The sequence below is a fragment of the Excalfactoria chinensis genome, chromosome 12, assembly GCF_039878825.1.
Source record: "Excalfactoria chinensis isolate bCotChi1 chromosome 12, bCotChi1.hap2, whole genome shotgun sequence".
NCBI lineage: Eukaryota > Metazoa > Chordata > Aves > Galliformes > Phasianidae > Excalfactoria > Excalfactoria chinensis.
Window position 1 is genome coordinate 10,842,203 of NC_092836.1, and position 19,839 is coordinate 10,862,041.

Below are 19,839 nucleotides of genomic sequence, written 5' to 3' on the forward strand. Positions count from 1 at the left end.
AGGATGAACATGTTTCTTTGTAAATGAAGCTTGCATGGTATGCCATAAATTGCTTTTTTTTTTTTTTTTAATGGGTGTTTGCACTAAGCCTCGCTAAACAAGTTAGAGAGATGATTAACTCGTCTGAAATGGCACAGGAAGGCCTTGTCCTGGCTGTGTGGGCTTTGTGCAGCACATCCAGAACTGCTGTGGCTCGGTGTCATCTGCTTGCTAGCAGGGCCTGCAAATGGGGCCGGGGTGGAGGCTGCATCACTAACAAGCAGTGATATGAAAGGTTGGAATTTGCACATGTTCACTGAAAAAGGAACTGGTGTGTGTTTTGTTTTGTTTTTTTCTTTTCTTAATAAGCAAGGAGTTATCCCAGACTGGCTTCCACAGAACTGAGATGCAACTCCCAGGGGGTCAAAGGAGGAAACACAAAGTTCATTAGCAGTTTTCTTGCAAACATTGTTTTAGTCGCAGCAGCTCTCGCCCCCGCGCATGGCAGGGACACTCACAGGGCTTTGTTTCGCTTTGTACGGCCCCAAGAGTTCCTTGTGTGGGTCAGACCAGAGCATGTGATGAAAGCAACACAACGTGTTGGCCATGGGAGAGCTGGCCGGTGGTGAACCCTCATCCCTACGAACACAGACAGCAGAGGGGCTCCAGGCTGGCTGTCTCCCCTTGCTCCTTTCATGCCGTGCATGACACCAAATGGTAAGGAACAGATTTCTGTGTTCGTGGTGTTGCCTGTCACACCAGAGTGGGAGCCTACAGCAAGCCGTGCCTGGTCTAACAGAGGCTCTGCCCTGAAACCCGTTGGGATGCTTTTCCACATCTACGGCGCAGCTTTGCCAACTAAATGTTTCCTAGCTGAAATAAGCCCGCGGGACAGAAAGCCGGGCACAGCTCACTTCACAAAAAAGGTATTTTATTATTCTTAGCAATATTCACCTTGAAGGAATATGAGGAAAGCATACGCTTTTTTTTACAGACAATATATAAACATGTTGTACATAATTAACAATAACTTAGTTCACTAATCCAAAAATAAGCAAAATAAAAAAAAAAAATTAAAATAAAAACAGAAAATACTGCAGATTTTATTTTATTTTTTTTTTCTTTTAATATGCTGATACAAGTACAAAATAATTTAAATCTCAACTGCCATTGTCTATGCTGCAGTGACCGACGATATATTGCACTTTGTCAACTGTATCAGTAATCCCTGTCTTCCACCCATGTCCCTTCCCCACCCCCTGCACAAATCCTACCGCAATTTGAGTCGGGTACAAATAATGTACAACTGTACCATTGTAAAAGGTAGAAAGTAAGAAGGATCTGATTCTTTTGGGTTGTTTTTTTTTTTTTCCCTTAGTAGATTAAGAAGGTTTGTGATTTCTCCCAACTGCTTTTTGTTTTCCCCCGTTCATTTCCACTTCTTTACAAAGTGCACCTATATGCCTATGCAGACCAGGAAAAGGATGCAAGCAGGATTTTCCATGTCTGCCCGCTTCTTAATTCATCACCAAATATTTGAATTACGTGGTTAGAAAAAGAAAATTAACATACAGCCGTTTTTATTTGTTTCATTGCGTTGTTTTTTTTTTTTTTCCCTTTCTTTAAAGCAGGACTTTTGCAATAAAGATACAATTGGCTTGATCCAAAAATAAAATAAAAAAACCAAAAACCAAAAACCAACCCCAACAACGACAAAAAAAAAAAAAATTAAAAAGTTTAAAAAAAAAAAAGAAAGAAGCTTGTCACAGAGTTAAGCTTACATGGTTTACATTATCAAACCCCTCTGCTCATTGGGGCGTTTTCATCAGAAGTATAGCTAAATATGTACACTGTATGTTATACTGGAGCTTGTGTTCACGAGAGGCATCAGATCATAACAATCAATAGAATACACTTCACATTGGCAATAGCTTTGTTTTCGGTCATTTACGTACAACGTGGTTTAATAATGGGAGATCTAAACTTTTTTTTTTTTACTTTTTTTCTTTTTTTTTTCCTCCTTGTTTTCTTACAAAATGCTCTATGGAAAGCGGCCGTACGGCACTTTCCCTCATCTCATCAGCTGTCGCTGCGTCTGGGATTTGACGGATGTGTGAAGCTCAAACTGATTGTCTCTCCCTTTCCCCTCTCCAGTGATCTCAACCTCATTTCTGCCCTTCCTCCCTGTGAAGTCTGTGGGGGCTGGATGCCTGAGACAGCACACGCTGCCTTGCTGCGTGCGGACCCGCTGCCGCGCTGCCCTAAGTTTACCCAAGAAGCTGAGCTGCATTTTTCTAAGCAACAGCTGCCAACACAACAGAACAAAATGCTTCAACCTCAGCAGTCTGTGAGTTGGATGGTTTTATGCCCTGCCATTTTTTTTTTCTGTTGTTTTGCTGCATGTTAGCTGCAGCGATTTGCTATTTCACCCCTTGCTAATGCAGGACTGCCTTCCGGGAGCGTCTTCCCACCAGTTAGTCTGATGGGAGCTGTCTGGTTCAAGGAATAATAGTGTAGCTGGAAGGGGGGCTGCTGTGTGGGGTTTCTTTTTGTTGTTGTTTTTTTTAAAATAAGTCATTCTTTTCCCTAACATGAAAGAAGAAATTGTGTCAAAAATAATCACTGTCTTGGGCGCACTGAAATCCCATACTGCAGCTACAGTTCTTGCTTTGCCCACCCTCTCTTTCTTCCCTTCCTAGGGGAAATTTTGGTACAGAAGATAGATGGAGCAAATCTAGGGAGGCTGCTGAATAGTGTCCCTTCCCATATTTATGAAGGCAGATTTTCATACAGGGTAGCCATTGCAACCAACAGCACACAAACATGCACTCAGAGGGGTTGAGGCTTTTTGTGGAAAACAAGAGCAAAATAAATATGACTTTGTGTCTGATTTCATTTTAAAAATTAAGTTTTTATAAAGACACCCTTTTTCTTTTTTTTCTTTTTTCTTTTTTTTTTCCCTCTCCTTTCCCCTCCCCAAACAGAGTCCACAATAGAAATCCAGCATGTGTGGCTTCCAGTGAGCCGATTCCATCCTGGGAGGCTGCTTATATCTCTTTACAATATTCACAGTAATAACAAAGAGAGAAAGGAAAACCAGTTCCAGCCTCTTCTTTCTGCTTTTGCCACCTTTTGCTTTCTGCTACACAACTCAATATCGACCAGGTGAGTTCTTCTTTTCCTTATACCTGAGGGGGCAAAGTGCATTACAGGCACCACTATGCGTTTCTGCAGGAGACCCATCACTTGCAAGGCTTTAGTCCAGCATGAAGAATTAAACCACACGGGAGCACAGATCCCCTTTTTTGCCATCCCTACATTCTCCTCTTGGCAGAACATTTTCTTACTTGGTGTCATCTTAGGTAAAGCCCCATGTTCTCGATCTCTGGGTGGGTCTCTTGGTCGTCGGGTTTTATCCCATAGCTGTAACCATGCTGGATGGGTGCGGATGTCCAAATGAGATGCTGGAAGATGGATGGATGGGGGTAGGTGTTGGTAGGATGTGTCCAGAGTGGCTGAAGGGTGGCAAATGCCCCATAGGTGCCATGTGACTAGCAAGGGCAGCAGCACTGAAAGGAGACGATTTCTCTTGCATGCACTTGGACAGTTCCTCAAAACACTCGGAGCCTTTCTTGCTTTTCTTTGATTTGTTGGACATTTTCCTATTCCTGGTCTGAATTCCTTCCTTTTTCATGGTCAGAGGCCTGTTCACCTGCAAGAGATGAGAAAATCAAGCTCATGCTGACAAAATGACTTTATTGTGCAAAAATGAAAATATTTGGACAGCCCCCATGTGTTTTTCCTGGATGGAGACCTTTTTCTGGCCAGAAAAAGAGGGGGGGAAAAAACGGTGTTTCTCTCTGTAGAACTTGTTTATATTGATTTGTTTAATAAAACCACACACACACACACAAATCCAGACATGAAAAATGAATTGAACTGAATTTGGCAGCCGATGACTCTCTTTCCCGTAGGCTTGCCCTCAGTCATTCATTTCCTAAGAGAATGAGATCAAACCAGGAGGCACACGTTGACCTAAATTCAGACCTAAGATGCGAACAACCCAACACCAGTAACCTCAGTTACCTGTAGCTTAAATAACTTTACAAAAAGACAAGGGATTCCTGCTTAGAACAAATTTCTTTTTAAAAAAATAACAAAAACACATAGCCTTAGATGCGTTATTATTTTTAAATCAAAATGAAGATACTCCATTGGGATCAATTCTTGCCCAGAGTCTATTTCCCACGGCCAAAAGATGCACAGAACACATTTAGTTAAAACCAAGTGTCATGCACAATTTTGCCTGCTTTGCCCAAGCGTTAGAAGCCAAGCTCATACATTGTAATGTCACCGAACTTAGCATCACTATGCCAACAAAGAATGGCTGTCACTCCCCGGGGGAACCTTAGAGACCAAGGGAAGGAATAAAACAACAACCAACCCCCCCCAAAACCAATAAAAGCCTAGTGTACACCGCGCAGTTAAGACATCAATCCCCGCGACACATGAGATGAGCAAATACTCACATTGTGTAGTTTATAGTAGAGTCCGCAGGCATTACAAACTGGGTCCCCATTGGCGTTGCGTCGCCATAAGGTCGTGGTGGTTGTCTGACAGTTGGCACAACACGTCCCTGCTCTCCTGGCCGCTGACTAACCAAAAGAGAGAGAAAATTAAAAATCTTTCAGCAGGAGGAGGGGGGGGGGGGATCATGAGAAAGGTCAACTCGGGCTCGATATTTAGGTTGGGTAGATCTAATACTGAGGTTTTGCAGAGTGTTGGGGCTGAACGAAAGCTCCTGTCAGTTTCGTATGCTGTGGCCGTTGGGTTTTTGTTTAATGCACGTATTCTCCTATGCAGGCTGCAGTGCTGAGCCCTGTGGCACCATGTGCGCAGAGGGAACAATACGTCTCTTCAGCTCCCTGAACAAAAAATTTTAGGAGGGGAAAATCGATGTTTGATTTGTTCAAGGTTTCCCTTTGCAAGGTTCTAGAATGTGTCAGGAAAATCTATTTTTCTTCCTCCCCCCCCAACCCTTTTTTTTTTTTTAAGTGACCAACTTAAGTCAGTGCCAGTGTAGGGTTTGAAAATAGGTAATGATCTTAAAGAATGTGATTTCCTCCCCTCCTCCTCATCCTCTGTCCTTTTAAAGATGTCCACAAAAGAAAACCAACCACATTGCTTAGCTGGGTGCAGTATTTATCAGAGCCATCGCTGAAAATTCAGTTTCCATTTACAAGTGAAAAGGAGAAAACAAAACTGGCTCCAACTTTCTTTAAATATTTAGCAAACCAAATTTCATGCCTCGCAGCAATGATTGCGCTGACCCGGCTGCCGCCTCTGTCCCTACTCAGTCTCTGGGCTGACAAGCCCTCAGCCAACCATCTTTAAAAAAAATATATAAAAGGATCATTTAAACAGCATTGTTCTGCCGAAACCAGGGCGGAGGGAGGGGCAAAAATATCCCAAACATTCACCCACCTCCCAAAACAAGAGCAGGAAGAACAGAACAGCAGGCAGCGGGTCATTTCTGGATGGGCCCTTCTCTAGCAGGCCTTACAATAACAACACACTGCTTTCTGGTTGGAAGCACTGTGAGCTTGTCAATGGCACCCCACATTTTGGGAAAGAATTTTATATAAGAAAGCTGTGGAAGAAAGTCTCTGGAAGAGGGCGAAACACAATTCAATGTGTACGATTGGGTTAAAGGAGAGGACTTGATATTTTCTTTCCTTAAATTAGCGCAGTTTACTTACTAACAGACATAAATTGTGTTAATTTCCCCAGGGCCTTGCTCTCTAGGTATTTCTGCAATTAGCCACCAGAACCAGGCGGTGAAGCAGCAGCAAGGTTTGCATGAAGCACTGAGCACCTCTGCAAGCTGACAGCGGTGTCCCAGCGTTTGGGGTTTCCCAAATGAGAACGCTGAGCACCGATGGACCCGGCTCACAGAAGGGCAGTGCTGGGTTTGTAGGCGCTCACTGCTGGTTTTACACTCTGTAACTTTCCCAAAGTGATGGACGGCTCAGCAGCTTAAAGCGGGAATCAGCCTTCTGGGACTTGTATATTTCAGCCCCCGATCACTTGTGAGAACAGGCCGAAGGCAGAGGGAAGGGGTACCCCCTACTGCAAGTACGCTCATGCAACCCAAACACAATTAATGCCAGACCTCCAAGCACTGACATTAATGATGGCTTTGCTATTGCATGTCAGATGAACACATTCCCAAAGATGGCCATCTCTCTTCTGCAAACAAGCAAACTACACTGGAAAAAGGGGCAATAAACAAAGCTGTAAATCAATTAAAACAACAACAACAAACAACCAAACCAAGAGAAAAGCTCTGTGCCTGCTTGCAGTGGGGTAAGTACAGAAAATGAAGAGCAACCCTCTCCCAGCACAGGGCAAGGTGGAGTGCTGTGTTTGCCGACGGGACGCGGCTCACTGATACTGCTCAGCTCAACGCAGCCCGCATAGCTGAAATTCTGACTCACAACAAATCTTCTGCATCTCATCCCAGCCTCAGAGCAGTGGTGCCAATTTTCTGCTCTCCAAACCTCATTGAAACGTGCCCACGAGTAGCTGAGAGACTTAGGCACCATAAATCACAAAGCTCCAAAAAAATATATTTATTATTCTTAGCATTTTACGCCTTATTTGTGGAATAGAGTGTATTAGAAATTTCAAAACAGAGAGCATGACTGGCAAGGCTCGCCTATAGAAACTCTCTAAAGCTTTTAGAGTCAGGAAACAGATACACAAAGTTTCCTTATCTCTAACGTACAGATATCCGGATAGGAAACTACTACCAGGAGCTCAGAAAGGACATTTTTTTTTTAATGGCTCAAATGAAAATACAAAGTATAGGTGACTCCATGGAAAAATAATAGGATTTCTTTCTTTCTTTTTTTTTTTTTTTTTTAAACAGTAGGGGATTGTCTGGGGAGGGAACCAATATTAGTATTGCCAGAGAATATAAGAGTGAAAATTACTTCATGGCTTTTATACAAATAATTATTAAGTAGGGAGCAGTAGCTTTGACTCATCTGATTTGTTTTGCTTTTTGGAGCTGGAACTTTTTTTTTTTTTCCCTTTAGCACACGGTGGAGAACATTGACGCTCATAACCCTTTCGCTCCCGAAACGTCCCAAGAGGCCAAATGAATGAGGAATTAAATTAAAAGCTGTCATCTGAGGATAAACGGGGAGACGGATACCCGATCTCCCACTGGCCTGGCAGCGCAGAAGCTTGGCTGGGGGCTCAGGGCGGGGGGTGTGTGGAGGAGGGGGATCTGCCCCCAGGCATGGCCTGACCCCGCTGTGACTATGGGGCTGAGGGCTGTGGGACATGTCGGGCTCGTGCCTGCGTGTGGTCCCTTTGCCACATGTATCCCCCAACCCAAAGAAAGTCAAAGACACCTACCAGCCTTCGTTTGGGTTTAATGAGAGGTCGGTTTTGACCGTTCATTTTGTGGTAGAGCCCGCAGGCGTTACACAGGTAATGCCCGGTGCCGTCTCTTCTCCAGAGAGGGGTAGCGGTTGCTCCACAGTTCACACACTCTCTGCCTTCTAAATGGAAACACGAAGAAACCGGATTTCTTTCTTTAAAAACAAATTCACAAAAGCTTTTTGCATTGTCCTTTAGGCATTTTCCGAAAGTCAAAACAGAATGTTAGGTTCAAGCACGGGCAGACAGCAGGGACACGCGCAGCACATGCAGCAGGGACCTCAAGAGCACCGTGAGTAGTGTGTGTCACCAGCAGAGATCAGCTTGTGCTCCCCGTGGGGAGGGAAGGACTGACCAGGTTATGGTGCTGGGAAAACAAGAGCTCCCTCCCGTACCCAGGGCACTGCGGTGCTAGGGCTGTGCCTTCTGCCCTACACACACATAGACACACACACACACCTGCAAACACACAAGATGTGAAACAAACAAACAGCAAAAAACAGTAATAATAAAATAAAATAAATTGAACCAAAGAAAGGGGTTTCCTAGAATTAAATCTAAGCAGAAAGACCTCCTCTTCTGGGTTTGCTACACTACCGGGCAGGAAAGCAAAGCCGAGCAGGTTGGGAATAGACACGGCGTGCAAAAGGCTGTTATGAGTTTTGTTCTAAAGGCACAATACCGATCCTTTAGAAACTTCAGTTCCAGCACTGACGCTGGGAATTATTGTAAAAAAGTCCTTTTCTGTCATTTTTTCCCCCCAAACGCAGTGGGGAGCAGCTACCCACGTTACTGCTTTGTGCTTCAGCACAACATGGGAAACATGGCACGACAGAACGGCCCTACGGAAACCCAGCATGCAGCTCCTACGTGTGTCTGTGTCTCGGAAAGCTCTCTGCTAGAAGTTCATTCGCCTCCGACGGTTCGAGGGCAGGTCTGCTTAATATAGAAATCTCTTCATATAGTTTATGCAAATCCTACAGCATTTAAGCGGAGAGGAAATTCTCCTTTTGCTAATATCTGCAGCAGGCCACGCCGAGTTCAGCGGGGTTGTGCCTCCTTTAATCTAGGGAGTGGGTGGCTTTTAAACAAGGCGGTGAAAAATGAGGGGAGCTCTCAGCTCTGCGTTTGGAGCTTTTGTCCCTCCTTGGGCAGGAAGCTGCCGGAGTCGCCGTGTCGTGAGCCCGAGCTTTCCTACAAAAACACCGGGTGGTCACGAACTTTCCCCAGTTCCTCGCACAGGGGGCTCCCATGCAGGAAAAAAAAAGGAAAAACAAACAACGGAGCCCCAAGCTTCCCCCATTTAATAAAGCCGCCGGCGACCACAGGATAAAATAAAAAGCTCCTCGAGATCCGGTTATCTTCAGAGATGGGGGCCTTGGGTCTGTTTGTAAACCGGGGGCTCAGGCTGCTAATTGCCTCTTCTTACTGTGCTGTGCACAGCCAAAAGAATGCATGCACGCAGCAGCGACTGCATTTAAATAGTGGACCGTGTTGTTCCCTTCGGAGGGGCCGTTTGGAACAGAGCTGGTGAGGCTGTAAAGTGTCTGATGCTTTTGTTGCAAAACTCGTAAGGGAATACAGTTCTGAACTGCTCTAAAAATAATTGCATGTGGTGCATTCAGTGATGTTTAAGAATACACACACAGCAGCTTATACGGTCACTAATTTTCAAGGGTTATCCTAATTCAGTACCAATACACCGTACTGAAATACATCATACATCATTTCTTCCCGATGCTGAGGATTTTAAAGCAGGAAGGTCGAAGTCACAGAAATTCCCTTAATTCTATGTCAGGCTGTACAAGTGGGGGTCATTGCAAAGCGCGATCGGAATTTCATGCATTGCAGTTTGCTGATTTGGAACTGCACTTCCAGGTAGAAATGCAAGGCAGAGCTGTAGACGGGGAAAGCTCTGCACTATGGAGCAGAGATGTGTGGATCAAGAAAGAAGGAGTGCTTTCTGGTTGGGCTGCATTAAGTTGGCGATGACTGGACACCTTAGTCTTTAGCACTGGTATGTAAACTATATTTGAACTTTTGCTCTTTTAAATGTGAAGGAAATAAGGCCCGCACGGAGCGGCCGGGGAAGTTTCGCTTTCACCCTGCGCTGGGGCCTTCTCTCTTAATGAAGAGGAGACGTGAAAATTATCAAAGGGGAAATAACTCTGAGCAGAAAGTCCCCACGTGGAACTGGGGGGGGTTAACAACTTCGGGAGAGCCTGAGCCCCTCGGGGGCTGCAGCCTGCCGGGGGCTGTTTGACATTCTTCCCCATATAAATCCTTCTTTGTATGTGCGATCTGCTGTGCCGGCTCTGTATCCCTCGGCCCCATCTGAGTGCCCTGGGGCTCAGTGGCCACCGCCAGCACGATGGCACCAGGGAAGCCTGGTACAAGCTCCATTTAAAAACAGCAAAGCGGGCCAAGCAGTCACCTGCCCTTCTGTCCCAAAGAGAGCTGGCACAAACTGCCGACCCTACAGCCGCCTACAGCTTCAACCATATACACAAGCACAGCCATCCACGACATGCACGCATGCAGCACGACAGCCCTACATTTAGTCCTCCCATCCCAGGGATAGCATCAATGCATGATAGGGGTTCTCTGCTTACCCGAACAGGATCTGGCCTTGCTTCGTGGCTTGGGGGTGAAGCTGGATGCTGGGCCCCCCAGGAAGCTGCCCGGGTGGAAGAGGCTGCTGCTGTAGTCATGGGCAGCCGGCACGTAGGAGGGGTATGTGGGGATGGGATGGTGGGTGGAGGGCTGGGCCCCCATGCTGGTGAGGCTGCTGCGGAGCGGGCTGGCGCTCTCCATCTTCATCCCTTCCGACAGCGACACTTGGTACTTGATGCTGTCTTTGTCCTCCTGCCGGGCCCCAGCGGAGGACGAAGGGGAGGCAGCGCTGGTGGAGTTGGGGTCCGGAGACACTTCCTTGGGAGGGGTCGGGGGGAAACCAAAGAGGTGGGAGCCTGAGTGCGAGGCCGGGGTGAGCGAGGAGACAGATGCGGTGCTGGACGTGCTGCTGCCAGGGTACACCGAGATGGCCCCGGGTGCTCCAGCTGCCGAGGGGTGCAGGGGGGTCTTGGTGAAGGGGTTGACGGTCCAGGGGTTGTGGTGATGGGCAGACAGTGCCGCCTTGCTGCTGTCCAGCCAAGGGATCCCGGGGCTGTGGATAAGATGAGGCCGGCACATTTGACTCCCAGTCAGGCGGGCTGTAGGGACACAAGAGCATCAATGATCAGTGAAATATGCCAACTCTCAGCTCAGAGAGATGCAGGGGAGCCAGAACAGGGTGAGATTTCCCAGTGCAGAGAACACACAGCCCCTCATCCACATGCCCTCCAAGGGAGACCCCCAACCACCCGGGAAAGCTCAGAGGAACAGAGCCAGTCAGGGAAGGAGAAAAGGACCCCCCTTTCCTCCCACCCCACCCCATCCTACAACAAGCAGCAAACCCCCTTCTGTGCTGTCTTCCGAGCTGCCACAATGCTCTCTCTTCAGATCGTACAAACACCCCAAGTAAAATCCATTGCCGATTTGAATCTGTTCGTATTTTTGCATCCGGGAAGCAGCCGTGTCTGAGAAGTTTGAGCCTCTGCACACACTATTTCCCCTTCCTCTCTCACCCTCCCCTTCTTTCCCTCCCCTCCGCCAATGCCTGGTCATTGCTAGGGTTAAAATCTACCCATGCCTCCCTTTCTGTTCTATTTCCTTCCATCTCCTTTCTCCCCCCCCCAGGCCCCGACACACCGGAGCAGCTGCAAGCACATCTCCCCACCCACACGTCGGAACGGGCTGAGGTGGGGAAGGGGCCGAGGAGCGGAATGTTCATTTACCGTGTGCCTGGCTGTAGGAGACCCGGGCCCGGGCATGGGCAGAGTTGGCGTAGTAAGGGTTGCCCTGGGAATCCAGGTGGTTGAAGAAGACATCGACTTCGTCCGGAGGTAGGAGCTGCGCTGGTTCCATGTAGTTGTGAGCCAGTCCCGGGTGGTGGCTCTCGGGGTGCTGCCCGTTGAGCACGGCGTGGTGGGTCATCCAGCGAGGCTGGTCCGTGGCCACCTCCATGGCCTCGGGCCTCCCCTCCCGCTCACCCGCGGGACAGCGGCGAGCGGCGGTCGGGGTCGGCAGGCGGAGGTACCGGGGAGGTGGGGGGGGGAGGTTTAGCAGACGGGCGATTGTTTAGGAGAAAACCGTCGGGTGTCCGGAGATCGCCCTCGGGAGGATGCGGGGTGGGCCCCGGAGTCAGCGCGTCCCTCTGTCCGCGGGCGGGTGGCGGGGCAGCACCTGTAAAGAGACACGGGGTGAGCGGGTCCCCCTAAATGCATAGTGAGGTGGCGGCCGAGCCCCTCCCCCTTCCTAAAATATCTGCTCCCCCCGACTCCTCACCCTGCGCTCTCCCGTCACTAAATAAACAGATCTCGTTTCGAACTTTACAAAAAAAAAGAAAAAGAAAAAAATCCAAAGGCTTCCTTCCCCCCCCCCCCCCCCCCCAGCCCTCTCGCTACAAATGTCAACAGGAGTTTTTCCAGCTGGCTTCAAAAGGGGAGAGGGGGAAGGAAGGACGGCAGATCCCATAGAGTCCCAGCTAGAACTTGGGCTGACACAAAAGGAAAACGAGAGACGGAGGAGAAAGGGAACGAGGGCAGAAGGGTTGGAGGAGGGGGGAAAGCGGCGATGCCCCCCCGCGCCTCGCACTTACCCGGGGCGGGAGGCAGAGAGGCGACGGGTGCACGCTCGGAGGCTGCGGGAAAAAGGAGAACGAGAGGAAGAGAGAAGGGGGGAAAAGCCGAGCGAGCGCGGGAGGAGGAGAGCGGGAGGTTGGATGGAGGGTGTTACTCAGATGGCAAAGCCGCGGCTCTGGCCGGCTCGGTCCCATCCCCGCGCATCCTATATGAGCGCTGGCGCCAGCTGGCCGCGGCGCCGCAGACGGGCCGGGGCGCGCAGGGCCGGCGGCCGGGCCAGCCAATCCCGCCGCCCCACACCGCCCCCAACCGCACCCCCGGCCCCAAACGGAGCCGGCCCGGGGGGGCGCGGCGCGGACCTCCTCCTCCGCCCCCTGCCCCCGCCCGCAGCATCCTCGCCCGGCAGCGCCGAGGGGGCTTTCCCCGCCCGGGCTCTGCACGCCCCTGTGGGGCGGGGACGACGGAATAGGGGGGTCCCGGCGGGGTGCTTGGGGATGGGAGGGAAGGGTTCGGCGCCGGGGGGCGGCTCCGTCGGGGGGTGCCCGGGCGCGGGGCTGCGCTGCCGCCGGGATGCGCGGGGCCGGGAGATGGAGGCCGGCACCGGGGAGATGGAGGCGTCACGGTCCCCCCTCCCCCCGAACGGAGCACAGCGGGACGGAGCCCGGCGCGGTCGCTGATGGCATCACGTTAGTTGGAAAACGGCAAAAAGAAACAAACGCGAGGCTCCACATCGAGCGGGCACGGCCGGATCCCGTCCCGCAGCGCTCCCGGGAACGGTCCGCGGCGTGTCCCTCCCGGTGGGGCAGCGGCGCCGCAGCTCTGCCTTTATTTTCCTTCCCCCTCGGTTCTTTAAACGGTTTGATTATTCGCAGTTCACCCCCGTGCTTCGGGCCGTGCGTGCACGGGAGCTGCCCCGCACAGCGGGAATGCTGCGGCCGCAGCGGGGCTCAGCTCCGGGTCTTCCCGAAAGGAGCCTCGGGACCCATCCGCTTTTGGGGCAGGAAAGGAAAAACAAAACAAAACCAACACAAAACCAGAACCAACGCAGGGAAAGTCGCAGCCAGACGCCAGACGCGCTATCGGGGCTGCCGCAGGTCCTGCTGCACAGGCTCTGCCTTCCCGTTCCTCAAACCTCTGCTTTCGGAGGAAAAGGGAAACGAGCGCTGAAACCTCCGAGCGAGGAAATCGTGGAGCAAAGCCCGCCGGGCAACGGCAGCGGCTCCGACTCGACGGCGCGGACGACCCGGGGGTACCCGGAGGAGTCGGCGAGGGGAGCACCGCTCCGAACCCCCCTCGGGCAGCGCTGGGAGCCGCGGCCCCCCCCTGCCCGACCGCCCCAGTCACTACGACGCCGGGGCTCTGACGTCACCGCCACTGCCAAATTCGCCAGGAAATGAACTTTCTTTTAAAAAATAATAACAATAATAATAATAACGGCAGTAATAATAATAAAAGCCTCCCTTTCCTCTCTGCGCTGCCCGAGCGAAGCGGGGATCCCTCGCTCCTGCCCGCTCCTCACCCGCTGTCCCCTACGAGAGGCCCCCAGAAGGGGCTGCGGAGCACCCCCATCTCCGCGCCCCTTCCTCTGCCTCCTCCCCGACCTTAACCCGGCTCGGGGGGCCCCGGGCCGGGCAGGACGGGAGCGGCCGCTGGGTGGGAAGCAGTCGGGTCTGGGGAGGGAAAAGTGCCACCGTGCCCGGGGCGCATGGGGCCGGAGCTGCCAGAGAGGAGGAAAGGGAAACAAAGCGAGGGGAAAATAAAGAGGAAAATAATAATAATAATAATTTAAAAGAAAAAAAAAAAAAGGAAAAAAAAATTAAAAAAGGAAAGGAAAGTTAAAAGGCAGAGCGAGAACCGAGCGAGCTTTCTAAAAATCCGGCTTCTCCTTCTACGGCCGAAGGTGTTTTCTTTCCACGGGCAGAAATAACTCTACCAAAACCAGACAGATATCCCCAAACCGAGACTTTCCTTTTGTTATTATGGCTATTGTATAAAAAGGGCGAGTAGGAACCAAAGCGGCCGCTCGCAGGTAGGTAGAACCGGGCCGGGTGCGGGCAACCCCCGAGAAGGGCCGCAGCCCCCGGCCATGTCCAGCGCTGCGATGATGATTCTTACGGATGTTTTAATTACTGCCCGGCTGCCATCGGCACGGGGCCGAGTTTTTCGGGTTTTCTTTTTTGTTGGTTTTTGTGTGTGTTGTTTGGGGGGGTCAGGGGGTGGGCTGTTTGTTTTAGGCAGGTGATAAAATCGCAGTTAACGAGCTGATAATTCGTCCGTGTTTGTTTTAAAAGACAAATTGTAAAGATTAATCAGGCGGCTTGATTTATGGCGAGGCAGACCCCGGAGCTGCCCGCCGAGGGCTCTCTCCCTGAAGCCCCCGGCTCGGGTTACCCCGGGGCCGGCGGGAGAAGCACAACAAAAGGGCCGAACGGGCTCCGGCTCCGGCCGCTCTGCCCTGAGCCCGGCCCCGCCCGGGGGGTCTCGCTGCCCCGGCGCCTCCCGGAGCGCCCAAACCCCCGCGTACCCCTCCCTGAACCCTCCGCAAAACAAGTGAGCGATTCGGCGCGGAGAAGCGATATCAGCTCAACAGAGCAGGGAGGATTCCTACCGAGCCGGCTTGGAGCATTTTCATTTCTTAAGCTTTATTTTATTTATTCTTTTCCCCTCCTATCTCACATCTCCGGTGCCGGTGACCGCGCTGCGGACCCGGGGCTAGAAATGGAACGAATGAATGAGTTCCCCCCCGGGGAGCTCCGCGCGGGGCAATGCGGGCAGGAGGCTGCGCTCCGCTCCGCTGTCCCTTCATCGGGCAGCCGAGCCCCGCAGCTCCCGCTCTCTCCCTATTCTCCTTCTTTTCCCTTCTCTCCGCTTATTACCCCCTACCCCCCCCCCCCTTTTTTTTTCTTTTTAACCGATACCCGGCCTCACTTTTATCAACTTTATTTTCTTATTGCCGTCCCATTATTATTATTTCTTGCAATAAGGGAGATTTCCCAGCGCTGGCCGCACAACTGGTCCTGTGGATGTGATTGACAAGTGATGTCACATCGCTCCGGAGGGGGGGGGGGGGCAGACGGCACCGTGTTTTAGCAACAGTTAGCGATGGAGCTGACACCTCTGGCCGGGCAGACGCGAAGCCAGAAAACAAATACCGCAGTATTTATTTACACGGCCAGATTGGGGCTCTTTCCCCTCTCCCCCCCCCCCCCCCCCCCCCCCCCCCCCATTTTATCTTCTTTTCTGGGGGGTATGGCAGGGTGGGGGATTGTTCTCTTTCTGCCTCTTTCTTTTTCGGTGTTTTTTCCCTCCGCTTTTCTTTTTAATCTCCCCCCTCCACACCTTCTCCCCCCAACTCCTCTGTGCATTACCAGCACGTATTAATGGCTGCTAATAGGGTTATAAAACGACACAGTCACCTCTTAACCGCAAGACCCAATTTAGGCTGCATGAAAGAAAGAAAGAAAGAAAGAAAGAAAGAAAGAAAGAAAGAAAGAAAGAAAGAAAGAAAGAAAGAAAGAAAGAAAGAAAGAAAGAAAGAAAGAAAGAAAGAAAGAAAGAAAGAAAGAAAGAAAGAAAGAAAGAAAGAAAGAAAGAAAGAAAGAGAAAAAAGAAAAAAACCAACAGCTCGGGGAATAAACCACGACAGAAACTCTTTTTCATTCTTCACCCCCCCCCCCCCCCTTTTTCCCCCCTTAATCTCACAGAAACCGTCTTGCTGTCCCCCTCTCCTCCTCCCTCCAAACCCCACTAAGGTTTGTCCCCCAGCGTGGGAACGGCGGGTCCCCCCCGTGCCCATCCACATCCACACACACACAACTTCACCTCCTCTCTGCCCTCACTTTCCCCTCACTTTGCCTCCCCCCGGTAAGGAGGACAAACCCCACTGTCCTCCCCCCGGCACCGCCTTTTGTACACGTTCCCAAAGCAGAACGCGTGCGGGGCACACGGACACATTCATCCGGATAAAGGTATACCAAAAACATTCAGCCTCTGCCTCGAAAGGTTTCGTTCTCAGGAGCCCGCTGGATTTCTTTCTTTTTTCTTCTTTCCCTTCTCCTCCTCTCCCCCACCCCTCCCTCCACACACATACAGTCCTTTTTTCCCCTCATTTTAAGGTGATTTCGGATACACCGCAGTTCGCATTTGGTTTCCCCGCCGCGCAGCGGGTCCAGCATCGCCCGCGGCCGCGTAACCCCGCGTATCCCCGAACCGGGCTGACACTTCCGACCGTTTTCTTCCTTTCTTTCTTTTCTTTTTCTTTTCTTTCTTTCTTTTCTTTTCTTTTTTCTTTTTTAATTATTATTATTATCTTTAATTGCGTTTAATTAATAAAGAACCTCTCGTGGAGAACAGAACAATCCCCGGCCAGAGAACCCCGCACCTTCCCGATGGAAATCGCTTTTCTTATTGAAATCGCCTCAAATCCAAGCTCCTGTTGGCTATTCCCCCCCCCACCCCCCCCATTGCCTTTCAGCCTCGGCACCCCAAAGCAAAAGGCGGATAAAGAGAGGGGGACTTTGCACATGCACACACACACACAACAAATAGGGGAAGAGAGAGAGAGAGAGAGAGCGGTGGAAGAGCAGCAGAGAGGAGCGGGCCGTGTTGGGGTAATTCTAAATCATGCAAAGCCCCATAAAGCTGCCGCACGGGACTGGGCCGGGCGGCTCCCGGCGGGCAGGTGCTCTCTCCGGGCAGAACAAACCCCTCATCTTTGTGTTTGCTGTCCAAATCTGCCAACAATGGGAGCGAGGAGATATAGGATGCGGGGAGGGGGCGAGGGGTTCCGCACACACACACACACACACACACCCCTTTGCTCCGGGAAAGTGGCTGCCCTGGGTGAAATGCAAACTTTCAAAGATGGAGATTTAAATAATTAGAGCGGTGATAATAAGAAGAGCGCGGGGAGGGGGGAATATACAAGGGGAGAAAAAGGGAAAAGAAAAGCAAACGAGGGCGGCCCCGCTTTACCCGCAGGGTGCCGAGGAGGAAAAAAAAAGAAAGAAGAAAGAGGAAAAAAAAGGGAAAAGAAAAGCGAACGAGGGCGGCCCCGCACCCCGCAGGGTACCGGCGGACAGAGCAGCACAGCCCCGCGGCTCTGCGCTGCCTCCAGCCGGGGCTGCGGGAGGAGGAGACCGGGAAGGGATGAGGGGATTTTTTCGTTCTTTACAAAACCGCCCCGCTCTGTTCCCCGGGGAAAACCGCCCCGAGCGGAGGGACGCGGAGCGCCGCGGAGCCGCACTCCCTTACCTTGCCTTCCTCCCGCCGCGCTTCGCCGCCCGCTGCCTGCGGAGCGCCCGCTTTCACCTTCGGGCTGGGGAGGGGGCTCCGGCCGCGGGTCCTCCCCCGCCCGTGGGTGCGCGCAGCCTGCGGAGGGGCTGCCCGAGGAGCGCTCTGCTTCGAACTGGCGGCACTTCTCGAGCTGAGCCCTTTTTTTTTTTTTCCTCCCTCCTTCCCCCCTTCCTTTCCTCCCTCCTCCCTCCCTCTCTTTTCCTCTCTCCCTTCTTTCCCTCCCCTTCTCTCTCTCACTCTCCTGCATTCAAGGATGGCACAGCGAGCCACTGTGTATTTATGTACATAATAAGGCAGCTCGTCCCCTCCACTTCATTTGCATCATTACAATATCTGTACAAGCACATCACATTGTCTGTTGCTTGCACCTTTTGTTACGGTTGCTGTCACAGTCTACGCGACTTGACTTTCATATTTTAAATGAATTGATATTATACCAACACAACACACGCTCGCATCTCCGGCGCTGGGAAAGGGGCTCTTCTGCCCGCAGCTCCGCGCCTCTCCTCCGCCACCGGACCCCGAGGAAGGTGGGGCGGGGTGGGGGTGCGCTTTGTGGTGTCAATTGTGGATATTAAATATTCCTATTCCTATTAATTTTTCTTCCACCTTTTGGTACCTGGATGACCCTTTTTAATTTTATTTTATTTTATTTTATTTTTGCACTGACCAACCTGTTTTTTGACTAACTTCGTGTCTCTTCTCCTCAATCTCCCTTCCCAAACTCAATCTTTCGGGCTGTGCACCTGCAACTAGGAAAGGCTGCAGATGAGCTGGAAGAGGCACGAGCCTCAACGAGTCGTTGTTATAGCTAGAAAAGAAACGGCGAAATACGGATTTCGTAGCACTGGGCGATTCAGCATGAACGAATGCTTTGGGAAATGTCGCCTCGCCTCAGTCCCCGGCTTGGCACTGCTCACCTGCTGTGCCTTTACCTCCCGGTGCGTGCGTGTGTGCGGGGCTGGGGTCCCCTCGCAGAGCCCCGGAGGCTGCATGGGGTCGGCGGGAGCCGGGGTTGGCCTCGGGGGCAGCGCCGAGAGCGGCAGTGGGGGCCGCGCCGGATCGCCGCGGGGCGCGGGGAGATTTTCCGATGGAGGGTCGGGGAGACCCCCGGAGCGGGCTGCGGGCAAAGCGTCCTAATGGAGAGACAAAGGCCGGAGCGTCCGGTGGGGGCCCTGTGCGAGCGGGGGAACGAAATACGGTTCGGGAAGGGAAGGAGAAAAGTTTCGCGGGAGCGGAATTATCATCATAATGGAGGTAAAAATGTGAGCAGGGGAAGGGAGGGGGGAATCCTATTCTGCTGGCATTTTCTGTCTGTCTTTGTGATATGGTTCGGGGGAAAAAGGGTCCTTGATATGCGGGAGATAATTCTTATCAGCTCCACGCAGCCCATTTCTAAAGTAAGTGTTTTAATTACTCCTCCCGTATTACCCTTCATCCTCCGAGAGAAGATACGTTCTCAGATTTATACAGGGGAAAAAAAAATACAAAAGAATGTGGTATTAAAATATATATGTATATACATATCCCCCTCTTTTTCCCTTGTGCCCAGGACGAGGGAGACGGCACCGCATCCCTGTATCGCCCCGGCACGGAACGACTCCGGAACGGGGGAGCGTCGCCCCGGAGTAAAAACCGCACGAAAAGCGGCTTTAGGAGCGTGCAGAACTACCCCGGGGGGGGCACACGGGGGTGTCCGAAGCTGCGGCCGGGGGGGTGCTGAGAGCCGCGGAGCAGCCGCTGCGCTACCGGGGCGATCCGCGGTGCTCTGCCGGGATATCCCGAGCTGTGTGCGGGGTCAGGGCCGCCCCCGAGTGCCACAAGAAGCACTGGGGACATTGTGGGGGGAAGCGGTGTCCCCCCCGATGCCCGCTGGAAGAGAAGGAAGCTTTCTTCTGCTGTTTGCCTTCTGTACTAAAGATGTCATCTGAAAGTCTGGGAGGAAAGGGAGACCGTGCTCAGCTCTCTTCCACGGTAACAACCATATTCTTCGTATGGAAAAATATGATAGACAGCGGGGAAGGCTTTTTTTATTTTATTTTTTTAATTTCTTTTTCTTTCTTAAAAAAATAAAATGAAATAAAATAAGAAAAGAGGGGAAAAAAGGGAAAGAAAAAAAAAAAGAAGCAACCTTTTCAATATTGATTCAACAAAAAAAAAGAGAGGGAGAGAATTTTAAAAGGAGAAGAAGCAGCAGCAGCAGTGGGGAGAGAATATGGGCTCAGCAACTCTCCAGGTTCGCTTCCTTATTATTACTATCCAGGGGTAATTTTTCATCTCTGCTAGCTAATCTTTGTTCCTTGTGAAGATAATGAATAGCCCAATCCTTATCTCCTGGGCTCCTGGAGGCTGCTGGAGAATGGGGTTGAACAGGGTTGAAAATTGGTTCCAAAGTGCTGCTGAATAAATGGTGTTCCTTATCTCTCGCTTCCAG

General features: G+C 51.3%; 1 protein-coding gene across 3 annotated transcripts; it reads right to left on the reverse strand.

Moving 5' to 3' along the window:
* Nucleotides 1-954: 954 nt before the first annotated feature.
* On the reverse strand, nucleotides 955-17,550 carry GATA2 (GATA binding protein 2). 3 transcript variants are annotated; one of them, XM_072347224.1, is made up of 6 exons: nucleotides 17,364-17,550; nucleotides 11,265-11,712; nucleotides 10,041-10,640; nucleotides 7,405-7,550; nucleotides 4,509-4,634; nucleotides 955-3,691 (listed from the first exon to the last, which is right to left on the reverse strand). In XM_072347224.1, the coding sequence occupies exons 2-6, from the start codon at nucleotides 11,491-11,493 to the stop codon at nucleotides 3,392-3,394; spliced, it is 1,401 nt and encodes a 466-aa protein (XP_072203325.1). In that variant the 5' UTR covers nucleotides 11,494-11,712; nucleotides 17,364-17,550; the 3' UTR covers nucleotides 955-3,391. The 3 variants fall into 3 exon arrangements, with proteins under 3 accessions (XP_072203325.1, XP_072203324.1, XP_072203326.1); XM_072347223.1 differs by lacking the exon at nucleotides 17,364-17,550 and adding an exon at nucleotides 12,128-12,394; XM_072347225.1 differs by lacking the exons at nucleotides 11,265-11,712; nucleotides 17,364-17,550 and adding an exon at nucleotides 10,884-10,997.
* Between the last annotated feature and the right edge of the window lie 2,289 nt (nucleotides 17,551-19,839).